This window comes from Apium graveolens, chromosome 5 (genome assembly GCF_009905375.1).
Source record: "Apium graveolens cultivar Ventura chromosome 5, ASM990537v1, whole genome shotgun sequence".
Lineage (NCBI taxonomy): Eukaryota > Viridiplantae > Streptophyta > Magnoliopsida > Apiales > Apiaceae > Apium > Apium graveolens.
Window position 1 is genome coordinate 40858125 of NC_133651.1, and position 15344 is coordinate 40873468.

Genomic DNA, 15344 nt, shown 5'->3' on the forward strand with positions numbered 1-15344 from the left:
TGCCTATCTCCCACACGAATCCTACATATTGGGTGAACTAGCTTAGTTGCCCACATGCCCCAAGAGATTTCTGGTTCAACCACGACAGTGTACACTATCAAAGAACGCTTTACCTATAACTTTGTTAAATCTTGCATACTAATGAGGAAAAAAAAAATTGACCAGTAGAATTCAGAATTCAAAATTGTGCGAGCATATTCATATCCCTAGTGAAATTGAGCAAATCCACACTTTCTATGATTACAGTCTATAGTGGTCTTATTTTAAGAATGTGACCAATTCTTGCTGAAGTATTGTAAAGTGCAAATAGTGAAATACCAGTACACATCTTTCAAATTTTAAGATTTCTGGTGGTAACCAGTAAAGTGCAAATAGTGAAATACCAGTACACATCTTTCAAATTTTAAGATTTCTGGTGGTAACTATCTTAATGTGGCATTTCTAACTTGAGGTACAACAAATACTGTATAAGCTTCAAGCTCCCCCTAGACGAATTAATATGGCTCAAACTACAATCATAAATGCCAGTAATCGACAACACCAACAAATCTACACACTTCAAGAAAACAAATAACGAGAGAAAGAACAGAAAACAGATGATGTAATAACTACCTGAATAATAACTTATAAAGAATGAATGTACTTATTTGAAGAGGAATGCCTCTGGATTCCTCAATTCAATTGAAGTGCCACTTTCAGGCACTTCTTATACATCTTTGTGAATATCCCATTGTCCTTTTTCAATTTCCCATATCCTCTTTCCAAAATATTCATCAACTTGTACTAGCACTGTCTTTCAAGCCACCATGCCGTTGCATAGCAATCACCGGCTCATTGCATCTAGAGCATCGAAATGACGTAGTCGCAGAGCACCTTGTTCGAAGGCAATAGTAACAATATCTGTCAACAGTAGAGATTACATGTCAGATATGCATATGCCAGGATGAGGTTTTGCAACTACAAACACATTAGCTCGTGTGCATGAAATGTTCTAAAGCACCTCATACAGAAAGGTAATGTACCTCACATCTTAATAAGGAAAGTTCGTGGTACCAATGCTTTACTTTCATTTTTAAGGCAGAGATATCAATGGTAATATAGAAAAATAGAAACTATCATTCTCACACTGTCGACAATACCCGACTTAACTCCAGGGAAAGAAACTAATTTACCAAATACTCCCTCCGTTACATAATACATGTCCACTTGGGAGAAAAAAAATTGTTTCAAATTAGTTGTCTACTTCAACTTTCAATGAAAGTTTATATTTCCAAAATCAACTCTATTTCACATATCTCTAATTTATATTTCCAAGATCAACCATATTCCACAAATTATATTCATTAAATGCAATTAATACAACCGTTTTTTTATCAACATTCACTTTTCTTAATATGTGTGATTTACTGATTTTTTAAAAGTGGACATGAATTTTGAAACGGAGGGAGTAAATTTTTTCAAGATACACGTTTTTGGATTAGTCAAAATTACATTCCACATGACATAACTCTACAACTACTAAGAATCTTTAAATGAGACTCATTTTATTAGCATGAGGCAGCGAAATCTGTCAAGATAGAGAGTAAAAACACCAAGCGGGACACATACTCATGCTCCAGACCTCAACCCAACACTTTTCATGGTGATAAACTTCGGTTACATACCTTGACAAGTACAAGTTTATACGTTAGGAATTCTTAAAAACCGTTAATATGAGCAGAACTCTCCTACTAGGGTCTGGATGTAGTAAATACAATCTCTACCATGTGACCTCAATTCTAAGTAATATTAGACCAAGAACCTAGGTTTCTCCCAGAGTAACCAATCAGATTCTTTGCAAAGCCTATCAAGAAAAACGTAGCTGATATTTTTGGAATACTTGACTACTAAATTTATCAAATTAGGACTTCGATCTCAAGGGAAAAGTCAACAGAAAGCTATCAAAGTCAAGAAACACACCTGTGCTCACATGGAAGTGCCAAGAAAGGTAAGGTTGGATTAGTCTGACATATAGGGCATAAAGTTTCATCCTCTGCAGAAGTTGAAGACTTGTCCTTGCCGAATGGAAGAAGAAAATTTTTAACAGATGAAGAATTGAGAAGGGGAAGAAGCAATAACAACATTTCCTGCAAATCAACAGTAGTAAACAGTTTTACTAATAACAAAGAATAATGCGGCATATGACACTGTCATCACACTCATCCACAATGTTTCTGTGGAGCCCTAAATTAGTCAATATATAGTGAGTGCGCCAAGCTGCTCTTTAACGTTAACAAGGGCTACATACATTTAAAAAAATTAAAGGAAATAGAACTTACTGAGAATTCATTCCACACCAACTGGCGATTCATGTATTCGAAACTAACAGCTCGGTTCATGTGAGGGCTTCCATAGACAAGTCTTGCTTGGATTGCTCTCTCAATAAGGTTTCTATACCTGCATAAAATGAGAAATAGAGAATGAGAAAGTGGACTACAGCTAAGCACTTTAAGTTCACAAACATGCCAAAGATTCCGGGACCTACTGCATCAGAACTTGTCATACATCAATATATCACCCAACTACATCCAGCTTATACATCTAAGCATTTCAGTCATATATTCACATATCAAAATAGGATGCTAGGGGCCACTTAAGCCTTCATTAGTCAGCAAACTGAACCATACCTAAGCAAATTTACATGACAAAATTGTAACATAAGCAAAGCTGCCATATTATTGTAATTGGGTCTTACAGTTTAAGTATTTACCGTGCAAAGAAAAATCCCGCACTCACACACAAAAAAAATATATTTAGCATAACACATAGGAATGTGATGAATTAGTAGTTCCTTCAGGCTGCAGAGTTTGAAAAAATAATAGAAATCATTCTAACACATATAAGCCTACAAGGTATGATATTAAATATTAATACAGTTCCTCTGTGAATATATAATCTTCAAGTTTCCCTAAAAAATATAATCTTCAAGTTATCTGCTATTATGTATACCATTAAGCATGCCACAAATCTCTTTATATATTGATATATGTATGTACATATACTCATAAGTCATAACACATGTGGTGTTTTTGCGTTAATTGATGCACCCCGTGCTAATAAGCATACCTTCCAGTGTAGAGAAATATAAGTAGGTTGCTAAAAGATGCTGCTTTGTAAAAGCCTTCTAAACGCTGTATTAAAAACCATGCTCGACGTGCCAGTGGCCTCTGCAAAATAGACCAATAAATAAAAAAAAAACTTATTATCCTTCTTTATGTTGATCATTATAAATATTTGTGCATATGTAGGAAGGAGAATACATAAATTGTGCATGTAAAAACACATATCTGGTTGTGGCTGAATGAAATATATGATAATACCTGTTCAGAATCACCCCATCTACGAAAAGCAGAAAACGATTGAAGACGAGCCCATATATATTGACCACCAACAGTAGCAAAACAGTACCATAACTTTTGAGCAAAAGTAAGTCCAGGTCCTTCCAAACCGGTTCTAACTAAAGCAAAAGATGCAAACAATGATAATATACAGCTTAAAAATTGCAAAAATATAAAATGGACATAAGAAAAACCATTTTGGTAACTAGATCAAATACTTTGCATATTCTGTTAGTTTGCACACAGCTAAAGCAAGAATCTTATCCCACAGATGAAATTAATTATACAATTTTAGAAACCAAGTAATATCAATTACAAGAATTTTATTTAGTTTTTAATTTCCAAAATTCCCATGGCTACAATAAAAAATAATTTCTCAGAAGTTTAACTTTACGTGCATATCAAGTCTAAGTGATAATAGAATGTTACAGGATGATGTACCTAGTTTTCTGAAAAGTGAAACCACGTGATGTAAGCAGACTTTTTAATAATATTTATCTGATGGAGTTTCCCCTCCAGCTTGTTTCACATATAAATATAAAGAAATACAACCACAAAGATTTGAGCAGGTATGAAATCATATTAACATTCATCAAATCATATTAAACAGCTATCAGCAGCATATCAGAACGTGCGTAAGAAAAAAATTCCTTACATTTTCCTCTTGTTTCCAGGGCACGTTCATCTCTGTATCTTAAATTCATGAGAGCATTTCCAGGAGTAGGCTTATCAACCCATATCGAAAATCTCCAAATGAGGAATTCGAGGAAAGCATCAAGTTCTGGTTCGTAATGGAACAGCATTCCTGGCTAATCCCAAAATAAACAAGGGGAAACAATCAAATGCCTGCCAAGAAAACATATCCTCTAAACCAATAATAATGTTGAATTATCTAATTTCAAACTTGTGTACCTTCATTAACGAGAAAACTTTAAGTAATTGTTCTTTCAACATGGCTGACATTTCAATGTCCAGCCGCCCTGCATCGACCTGATTGACTCTAGATATCGAAATAGGGATAGTTGACTGAAAAATCCCAAAATCTATATTTAGTCAAGTGGGGGAACCATATTACAAAGCAAACACGAAATACTAAATCAAATTCATTTTAACATCGCTATCAGATTACATACAAAGCCAACCACATAATAACACTACATAATTCAAAGTCTCAAGCTTTTTTACCACATATGTAGACTAAAAAACTTTCTTAAAACTAATATCAAACATCTTTAAATTTCCCATTAGGGTTTGCAAGAATTCATCAAAACAACATCTAAAAAACACTTCTAAACAATTAAAACCTAAGAACAACAAAAAAAGAATGAATCTTTAACATAAAAATCAAATCTTGATTATAAAATCAAAAAAATTGTAAAATTTCAAGAACCTGGTGAGATGGGGTCAAATCTTTCCACAAAGGGTATAATCTTTGATGTGTCTTGGCCCATTCATCTTCTGCCGGAGGTGGAGATGCGCCGGAGATGCTACCGGAAGAAGAAGAAGAGGCTAGGGTTTCTCTCACCATTTCAATTGATTGCTTGAGAAATAGTTAAATTCAGTAAATAAGCAAGTTTGTAAAAATATCCACCCCTCTTTGCATAGATTTGTGAGCCAGGAGGAGAGTGGTAAATACACCACTGTGTGTGTTTGTGTGTGTGATTGGCAATACACATATATATACTCCCGTCTGTTTTTGATAGATAGATACACAGATTCACTCCTGTTAGATATTTTTCCACATTGTTTCCTTTTGCTTAGATTCTCTTGGAATTTATTTTGTTTCTTTCCAAGTTATTAACAGAATTTAATGGTATTTTTCCATTAGTAATTCTTTTTTTTTTGCAGCTGGGGAAATTAGTAAGTGAGTAACTAGCAAAATTTTAAGTGAACAAAATATATTAATTTTTATAAAAAAATAATGTTAAATTAATATTTATATTCATAACAATATTTTTTAAAAATATTATTTTAAAAATGACTTCTAATCAAATATTGTCAACCTTTTAAACTTAACGTTGTGAACATTTCAACTCGAATTACAAATTTATTTCGAAGTATTCAAGATTTCGGAGAAAAATATTTGAAAATATCAAATTGTCTTCACAAGTAAACAAAAAATAAAAAAAATTCAATAAAAGAAATTTGGACCAAACCCGACCCGTTCGCAATCCCCACCTAGTTTTTTAAGCTTAAACCCTTTGATTTAAAACACCAATTACAAAACACACAATGCCCCAACTCCCAAACCTCCGTCTCTTATTTTCAAACCCTAATCCCTCTCTTCTTTACTCTCCTCTTAGATTCCCCTCTTCTCTCTACATTTTATTTAAACCCCCCACAAAAAACTTTCAAACTCTTAAACCCTTTTCAATTTTATCTTCTTCTTTCAACAAAAAAGGGCCTTTTAATAAACCCTTTAGTCCAATTAGCAGAAAGAACAGTTCTTTAAGTGCAAAGAATATAAAGAAAGGGACTTTAATGGAGGAGAATGACTCTTTTGTGTATAATAGAAAAAGAGCTGCTGGTAGAGATAAGAATGATAAGCCCAAGAATTTGCAGTTGAAAGTTCGAAAACTTAATCCTATCAATACCATTTGTTATGTTCAGGTATGTTTTTATTGTAATGTGTTTGTTTTTTTGGCTTTTTTTGTGTTTCTTGAGATGGGTATGTGGCAAAAGTTTAAATTTTTTTTACCAGAAAGATCAGTTCTTTAATTGAAAAGAATGTAAAAAAGGGGGTCTTTAATGGAGGAGAATGATTATTTTGTGTGTAATAAATAAAAGGGCTTGTGCTAGAGATATGAATGATCAGTCTAGGAATTTGCAATTGAAAGTTCGAAAACTTACCCCTATTTATACCATTTGTTATGTTCAGGTTTGTTTTGTTGTAATGTGTGTGCTATTTTGTTTGTTTTTTGGTTTCCTGAGATGGGTATGTGGCAAAGGTTGAAATATTTAGTAGAAAGATCAGTTCTTCAAGTCAAAAGAATGTAAAGAAAGGGTCTTTTATGTAATAGAATGATTATTATGTAAGGCCCCTCGGGATTGTGGTGATGGTGAATTGACAATACCGATAAGTTGTAGTATTGGGCTAGCTGGTTTGTTGAAGAAGATTATAACCTCTGGCGGGTTACTGCTAGTTAGTTATTTAGACCCTTGTAATCAGTGATTTTCTGACTGTTTCAGACTTCCCTATAGTATTTTTATGAGCTGTTGTGAATTTAGTCAATAATTGTATATGCTAATTCCTTTGAATTTATGGTGGTACTTAAATTTCTGCCCTTTTGAGCAATGTGCATAAATTTCAGATTCTAGTTGGACAAATGTGATCTTGTTTACGTAGTAGTTTGTATCGTTTGTTATGTGAAAGTGATTTACTGATTATTTATGGAGAATTTCTTGGGATTGTGGTGGTAATATTGGTTAGATTGTGATGTTAAAATAGATGCTACTTAAAGCCAATTAGAATTTTTTACTTGACAGTGTTTTAGTCTGGTGACACCTTTAATATATTGTTGATTGTTGATTAGCGGCTAGTGTTTTACTTAGTAAAATTATGAATCAGTGAAAAATGGCTATACAATGTCTGTGTTTGTTCTTATAAATTTTGTGATCTTAATTCTTAAGGGTTTGCATGTTTCCAGCAGTGTGTATTAATTCCAAGTTCTAGATATGGACTAATATTGTAATCTTATAATATATATTATTGGATAATTTTTTGTATATTTCAGATTCTGGGGACTGGCATGGACACCCAAGACACTTCACCTTCGGTCTTGCTTTTCTTTGACAAGCAAAGATTTATTTTTAATGCTGGAGAGGTAAGCCTTTTTTTGGTTGCATTTTGAGCCAAGTTTTGCTAAATTGTTTTTAATCTATCATTTAAAAATTGCATGCCAATATTTAGCTTCATGTCAGGCCGTAAGAATTTGTAGTTACATTTTTTTTATGTTAAGTTTTTGAAAATCGTAGACCCAAATGGAAGTAAGCTTGGATTCCATCTTCTTATGCCATTGCATATATATATATATATATGTCGATCAACAAATAGATCACATTGCACATGCTATCACTGAATTAAGTAAAGGACTCTCTGTTGCTCCAAGTTTAGGATATGCGAAGCACGACGACACTTCAAAAGTCCTAATCTTTGATCGAACAGTATTACAGACTCTGGAATCCCAATATTTAGAGTATTGTAGAATCAGTATATTATTTTGATGATTATTTAGTGATTATCTTTGTAGTTGGGGATAAAAAAGTTACCTTATAAAGTTTGAAATTAATTAGAAAAGTATATTTAGCACTGCTATAGGGTTGAGATACTTTGTATCGTTTGTGCTAGCCATATTTATATATTTTGTTCCCAGGGATTGCAACGCTTTTGTACAGAACACAGAATCAAGTTGTCAAAGGTATATACTGCACAATCAATATTAATCTCTTATATACTTTCACTGCTATAGATTCTCACGTTGATCGGCAATGCATATATTTTTCTAGATTGATCACATATTCCTGTCACGGGTTTGCTCAGAAACTGCCGGTGGACTTCCAGGTTTGTTCTTGATCTTTACACTGGATTTTTTTAAGGTGACCTCCAAACTTATATACCTCTTCATGGGAGTTATTGAGTTTGTCTATTTTGTACTTTACACTAAAATTAACTGGTGATCCAGTGTTTGAGTTTGAGGTATTGTGTTTATAACCTTTTGGTTATATTCAGGTCTTTTGCTTACCTTAGCTGGCATTGGAGACGAAGGGTTGTCTGTGAGTGATACAGTGGCTTGAGTTAACTATCTTTATTATTTTTTGGACATTTGATCATGTTAAAAACATACTCAATCATATTAAAAGATGTGATTAATTTGGCAACTAACTTTGTAACCACCTTTTCTAGGTTAATGCATGGGGTCCCTCAGATTTTAAGTATTTGGTGGACGCGATGAAATCTTTCATTCCTAATGCTGCCATGGTTCACACACATAGCTTTGGGGATGTACCCCGATTGAATGGAGCTGCTAATCATGATGCGAGGAAGATGGTTGATCCCATTGTTCTCGTTGATGATGAAGTTGTAAAAATATCTGCTATTCTCTTGCATCCAGTTTCTGCTTCTGAATCAAGTCAAAACCAAAATCCTGATGCAGCATTAAAGCCTGGAGATGTTTCTGTTATATATGTTTGCGAGTTACCTGAAATTAAGGGAAAGTTCGACCCGAGAAAGGCTGGAGCTCTTGGATTAAGACCTGGACCAAAATATCGCCAATTACAACTTGGAAACTCAGTGAAGTCAGATAAACAAGATATAATGGTAAATATGACTTTAATGAATTTTTGTATATATTGTGTGTCTGTTGTGCTTGGCTCTCACATTTGATTTTACTTGGATTTTTTAAGGTTCACCCCAGTGATGTGTTAGGCCCCTCTATTCCTGGACCCGTTGTGCTCCTTGTTGATTGTCCCACACCTTTGCACATGCATCAATTGTTTTCTATACAATCGCTTAACAAATATTATGCTGATTCATCAAACAAAGAAGAGAACTCTAAATTTGTAAATTGTGTTATACATTTGAGTCCTGCATTGGTTGCGCAAACCAGTGATTATCAGATGTGGATGTCACGATTTGGTGAGGCCCAACATATTATGGCAGGACATGAAATGTGAGTTTTTTGATACTGTAAACAGATTGAGGAAGTGTTATAATTCTTGTTGCTCTTTTTTCTGGATTTGAGAAAATGTGTCAACTAAAATTTGCAGGAAAAACATCGAGATCCCAATATTAGGAGCTAGTGCCAGAATTAGTGCAAGACTGAACTACTTATGTCCTCAACTGTTTCCTGCTCCAGGTTATTGGTCTATCCAAGATTTAATGGGCACTAATTTGGACTCAAAAGCTTCTTGCGAGGTTTGTTACATCACGTACTGTGCTGTTAATTGTTATTGAGTTATACACTGCTATTGTTGGGGTTTAATTGACCTTTTCATTTTGTGTGGGTTCCTTTAACGTTACAGAGCTGCATCCCGAAGAATTTTGAGAGCATTTCTGCTGAAAATCTTATGAAGGTATGGTAGAACTTCGGGGGTAGTTATACTATATAATTATATTGGTAACTCCTAATTTAAAAGAGAGAGATTCTCCGTATACTGGTTTAGACATCTGAAATTCCCGTAGTGCATTTAATTCATATTGAACAACACATTCAGTATTTTTATCAGATAATTTGACATAGTATATTGCTTGTTATGCGTGAATTAGTTCATTCTGCGTCCTTACACACAACTTGGATTGGATCGTTCTGGGATTCCAACTACCGTTGCACCTGCAGAGATAATCTCTGGGCTACTTTCAGAGATTCCAGAGACTGCAGAGGCTGCTCAACAAATTGCCCAGTTTTGGTCTGGAGCAAAAGAAACAAGGGGACAGATGGTATCTCAAGACAATAAGCTTATGATAGAAGAACCATGGTTGGTGGAAGATGCAATTCCTAGCTGTTTGGAAGGCATGACGAGGGAGGAGATGGAGATTGTTCTGCTAGGAACGGGTTCATCCCAGCCTTCAAAGTATCGGAATGTCAGTTCTGTGTATGTTAATCTTTTTTCAAAAGGAAGCTTGCTTCTAGATTGTGGAGAAGGAACACTGGGACAACTGAAGAGAAGGTAAATTTACCTGTTGTCTAAACTTTGGACTTTCATTTAGCATATTGATTTTCTTATTAGTATGAAAACTGATTATGTAAATATTGATTACAGATTTGGTGTTAAGGGTGCTGATGATGCTGTGAGAAATTTAAAGTTCATTTGGATATCTCATATTCATGCTGATCACCATACTGGTTTAGCAAGAATACTTGCTTTGAGACGTGATTTATTGAATGGGATTCCACACGAACCTATAATTGTTATAGGTCCTAGGCAGCTTAAGAGGTTTCTTGATGCATATGGAAGACTCGAGGATCTTGATATGCAGTTTCTCGATTGTGAGCATACAACAGAAGCTTCCTTGCAAGCTTTAGAACTAAACAATACACATCCCAGTCCAGAAAAACCTTCTGATTTTGAAAGTCAGCCGGCTGATACTACATTATTTTCCAAAGGAAGTCGTATGCAAAGTTATTGGAAGAGACCGGGAATTCCCGCTGACAATAAAGTGGCTCTTCTGCTACTGAAAAAATTGAAGAGAGTACTTAGAGAAGCAGGCTTGGAGGTTTTGATAAGTTTTCCTGTCATTCATTGTCCCCAAGCATTTGGCATTGCTTTAAGAGCAGCAGATCGACTTAATGATGATGGAAAAAGTGTACCAGGATGGAAAATTGTTTACTCAGGGGACACTAGGCCTTGTCCAGAACTCATCAAAGCATCTCTTGGAGCAACAGTTCTAATACACGAGGTAAGCTGTCAATTGTTATGTATCTGCTTTGTTACATATTTTTCATTCATATGCAATACTCTTGCGGAAGGGAGATCTTGGCGAAAAATGTTTGGATAAAATTTTCAGTTTAATTTTGTCCTCTCAACATTATTTATCAAATGATACATTTGTCTTCCTGAATGAAATGACTTGGGTCAACATCCTTCCCTCAGTTCTGGAATCTTATTGATGTCTATTTAGGAATACTCAAGTTTTCATTACTTGGTCTGGATTTATGTTATGATCATTATATGTGCAGGCGACATTTGAGGATGGAATGGTAGAGGAGGCTATAGCAAGGAATCACAGCACCACTAGTGAAGCTATTGAAGCCGGAAATTCTGCTGGAGCATACCGTATAATTCTCACCCATTTCAGCCAAAGATATCCGAAAATTCCAGTTGTCGATGAAAATCACATGCATAAGACGTGCATTGCTTTTGATATGATGAGCGTTAACTTGGCTGATCTTCCGGTTCTTCCCAAAATACTCCCCTATCTTAAACTTCTCTTCAAAAATGAGATGGTTGTTGATGAACTTGATGATAATTCAACTGCTGTAACAGCTATTGCAAATTAATTTGGTTAATTGTACAGACAGCTTTTAGTTTTCATTTAATTGAATGATACCAGTCCAGGTATAAACAGCTAATCAACTAGTCCACTGTCAAAGCTTTGCGCACACAAAGTTAATTAACCTTTTTTACTTAGTTTTGCCAATAATAAGCAACTAATTTCCAACATTTATAGTCACATATGTACATCATATAAAATCAAACATGTATTCGTTTTTGTTTTTTAAGTCAAATAAACAGTTTATATTTATCCTAACCTTTAAGTCCAGGAGTCACACTTCTAATTTACAAAAGTAAAAGTTACAATGTTAAATATTTATATGCAAATATGTGAAGAATACATAAATTCATTAGAAATATTTTTATTTAATTATTTTATTTATTTGTGTCATACATATAGTAAAACACAATGGCAAATAGAGCAAAGGGTAAAATACAATATCGACATCTAGCGAAAAAATGTTAAAAATAACAATTTTTTGATGCAAATGGCTGAAGATACCTATTCTGAAAGTGAATGACTGAAAATACCGTTTTGGATACGCATATGTGAAAAGCATATGTCATACCCTATTTGTTTATTCGAGAATTTAACTCAACTCAAATAAGAATGTAACAAGTAAATAGTGGATCTACCGTCAAAGAGATCTCTCAAAGTAACATCTGTAAAAGGATTCAGAAACAATATTCAGACTTGAAGAATTACTTCACTGGAAAAAGTTCAAGAAATTGATCAAGTCTCGGTGATATAAATCAAGATTGTGGATTTAATCAAGTGACAGAGATCTTGTCAGGGTATCAGATAATTACAGAGATTTAATCTGAAGAAAATCAAGTTATCAAAGTCAAGACATGAAGAAACGTCACGGAAGTTATTCACTCATGAACCAGACAGTACATCGAGTGTCAACATTGAAATGGTGGAATTGATTCATAATTTTCAGAAGATTTTCAGAAGAATGGTTGATGTTCAAGAGTAGTATTAATTCTCTATTAATTAATTAAGTCATATAATTTAATTAAGAAAATAAATTATATCTGCAAAAATTAATTTATTGATTAATTGAATTAATTGATTAATTAATTCTGAATTAATATTATGAATTTTCAGAATTGATTTTGAAGTTATATTCAATATTAATTCAGTATGACAATCAATTGAACAATTGTCATACCGAAAGTCATGCTAGTTCAATCAATTGTCATGCCGATTGTCTTGCTAGTTCAACAGATTGTCATGCCGATTGTCTTGCTAGTTCAACAGATTGTCTTGCTAGTTCAACAGATTGTCTCACCGATTGTCTTGCCAGTTCAATTGAATTGTGTTGATTGAATTATTAAAGACAAGGAGCAGCAGACATTCAGATCAATTCAACACACATTCAAGACAACTCAACTACTCAAGAACAAAAACAGCAGCAGCCGCAAAAACATTTAATCTGTCAACTGCAAATTCAAGATCATTTATTTCTAGCAATTTAAGTTAAATCTAAACCACTAGAAATCATTCTCTTATTCTTGTGTAACTATCTAGCGGATCAAAATCCCTAGAACTTAATCTCAAATTGCTTCTAGCATTTGATATTTTTTATTGCAAAAATAGAACAAGTTCATGTCGAATTTATTCTAGATTTGTGATAATTTATTTGAGATTAATCTCTTGTAAACGATACTGTTGTTGTAACACCTTTCAAGTTTAATAATAGTTTTATCTAACTTGAATTTTGTTTCACTTTTTATTCCGTATTAAATTCAATTAAATGGTATAGTTTGTATTAAACCCCCTCTTCTACAAACATATTGGGACCTAACAATATGTCATTTGGTTATCCTGTTTTATACTAGATACGCATTTGTCAAATGGGTATCCAATTTTTATTTTTAAGAATCTTTAGTAATTTTCTTAGATACCCAATTCTTAAATGCGTATTACAGTTATCCAATTACAAAATGCGTAATCAAAACGGTTTTTTCAGGTATGTATTTTAAAAATATGTATTTTCAGCCGTTACACTCAAAAATAGATATTTTTAAACATCACCTGACAAAAATTTATGGAGACAATAAGAAACTAATCAAACATGAAACCACACGCTAGATGTGCAAACGCATTTGTAGTTTCATGTTTGATTAGTTTCAAAAAATTTTGTATTGTGTCCAAAATTTCCAGGTTTGCACTTAAACCCAACACAACCCCTGAACCCTAAAAGGCTAGACGAGTGAACTGTGACTAAAACATGAAAGCTACACAGGAAGATCTGTTGACTGAGGTACTTTACAGGCTTGATGTCAAGTCTTTACTCTGTAGCAAAGCTATGTCGAAAACCTGTGCTCTCTCATTTCAAGACCTGGTTTTATCAAGTCTCACTATCAACGCGCAATTGTTGAATGTTGTAAGCACAATGAGACTCTGATTGTAAAATTTTACGGTGAAGAAGATGAAGAAAATCATCTTCAATTTTCACTCATGCAGCTCAATTCTGATCAAAATGTGTTGCCTGATTTAAAATATCCGTACTCTCAAGGTAAATATCCTTTGGAACCCTGCTACTAGACAATCCAAACTCATTCCGTCACAAGATTATTGGAACATAGACACTATAGGCTTTGGTTTTGATGATATTGGTAATGACTTTAAGGTTGTTAGGGTAGTTGCCACACGTCGTGATGGTTACAGCTACTATGTTTATTCTGCAAACACATTTACGTGGTGAACAATTAAGAACCACATGATTCATAATATTAGTAGTTTTGCTTTTAAATTACACCTCCGCGGTGTTCTGTATTGCAGAAATTACAATTTTATGGTGGCTTTTAATTTGAGTAAGGAACAGTTTGGTTGTTGTCTTAAGCTACCTTATAGTTCGAATGGTCAAGGCCTTATGGGCGATTCTTACATCACTGACTTTAATGGTTCTGTTACAGTCATTACCCCTATGCACAGAGGAGTGTTCAGTGACAAGTTAGACGTGTGGACACTCAACAATCTTTTTGACCGTAAAGTTGAGGTGTCATGGAACGTAATGTTCCTTATTGATGTAGGTGTGGCGGTTGGTTCTATTGAGGGTTATTTCAACCTTGGTGGTTTCTTGTGTCATTCTGAAGATCCTGGTTGGTTTGTGTATAACTCCGAAAATAAAGTGGTGACCTATGTTCCTACTAATGTTATTCCGACTGAAGTTTTCATGTATACTGAGAGCCTGCTATGAATTGCTGGATCCACAGCAGTCAATTGAACTACCTAATGAGATGATAAATGGGAAAGAAGTGCTCTAGTTTTTTTAATCATTGTATTTCTCCAATGAAGTAGTCTAATGTTTCTTATCATTAGGTACTATAGGTTTGCCTCTCCTTCCCAACATTTTCTATGTAATGTTTTCATTGTCAAAAGTCTCTGACATGTCAATTAATTGAGCTTGTATTATGTTGAAGTGTATTTTTAGATTATTGTTCGCAGGGAAGGACTAATATCAATATTAATCTCAAATCTCCTATTTCTCATAATTCAGAAGTGCGGAGAATAATTTGTGGATGTGTGTAATTATCAACTAATTAATCTAATAAATAAATAATACTATATAACAACTATGAGAGAAAACAATCCAAGAGTAAGGGTTCTTCAATGGCTATCATGAATATCTAATTTGTGTTCTTATTTTGTTAAAAACAATCATTCTAATGTTTATAAAATCCTCTCCCAAGGTAGATTATAGTGTCTACCTACAAGTATCCATTGAACGCCACTCCCATGGTCATACAAAGTACAATTATAGACTATTAAAAGCCAAAGATTATAAGTTTCACAATTCTCATATCAATCTCCCGATCTAATACTTAAATTATGTTTATCATATCATGTACTAGAATTACAACTCCTCTCCCGATTCGTTATAACTCCTAAATATTCAATTAGAAGTTAGCTACTCCTCTAATTGTATAAAGTGCTCAATGACAGATTAACAACAATAAGAAAAT

General features: G+C 33.9%; 2 protein-coding genes across 2 annotated transcripts; one reads left to right on the forward strand and one right to left on the reverse strand.

Moving 5' to 3' along the window:
- Positions 1 to 597: 597 nt before the first annotated feature.
- LOC141723883 (peroxisome biogenesis protein 2) lies at positions 598 to 5115 on the reverse strand. Its single transcript, XM_074525823.1, has 8 exons — positions 4768 to 5115; positions 4290 to 4403; positions 4033 to 4186; positions 3360 to 3496; positions 3106 to 3206; positions 2319 to 2436; positions 1960 to 2126; positions 598 to 900 (listed from the first exon to the last, which is right to left on the reverse strand). Exons 1-8 carry the CDS (start codon positions 4903 to 4905, stop codon positions 774 to 776), a joined length of 1056 nt encoding a protein of 351 aa, XP_074381924.1. The 5' UTR covers positions 4906 to 5115; the 3' UTR covers positions 598 to 773.
- A 490-nt stretch (positions 5116 to 5605) lies between these two features.
- On the forward strand, positions 5606 to 11446 carry LOC141723884 (tRNAse Z TRZ4, mitochondrial). The gene is made up of 12 exons (XM_074525824.1): positions 5606 to 5987; positions 7112 to 7201; positions 7751 to 7795; positions 7884 to 7938; positions 8107 to 8150; positions 8281 to 8694; positions 8781 to 9046; positions 9144 to 9291; positions 9399 to 9449; positions 9643 to 10043; positions 10137 to 10773; positions 11054 to 11446. Exons 1-12 carry the CDS (start codon positions 5610 to 5612, stop codon positions 11372 to 11374), a joined length of 2850 nt encoding a protein of 949 aa, XP_074381925.1. The 5' UTR covers positions 5606 to 5609; the 3' UTR covers positions 11375 to 11446.
- Positions 11447 to 15344: the final 3898 nt, after the last annotated feature.

Excerpts from the sequence above, each read along its gene's own strand:
- LOC141723883 (XM_074525823.1), bottom strand. The coding sequence starts at position 4,905 with ATGGTGAGAGAAACCCTAGCCTCTTCTTCTTCTTCCGGTAGCATCTCC. Across the intron at positions 3,497-4,032 it reads CCTGGAAACAAGAGGAAAAT|TTAGAACCGGTTTGGAAGGA; the intron begins GTAAGGAATTTT and ends CTTTTGCTTTAG. Across the intron at positions 2,127-2,318 it reads TGGTGTGGAATGAATTCTCA|GAAATGTTGTTATTGCTTCT; the intron begins GTAAGTTCTATT and ends GTTGATTTGCAG.
- LOC141723884 (XM_074525824.1), top strand. The coding sequence starts at position 5,610 with ATGCCCCAACTCCCAAACCTCCGTCTCTTATTTTCAAACCCTAATCCC. Across the intron at positions 5,988-7,111 it reads ATACCATTTGTTATGTTCAG|ATTCTGGGGACTGGCATGGA; the intron begins GTATGTTTTTAT and ends TGTATATTTCAG. Across the intron at positions 9,292-9,398 it reads ACTCAAAAGCTTCTTGCGAG|AGCTGCATCCCGAAGAATTT; the intron begins GTTTGTTACATC and ends TTAACGTTACAG.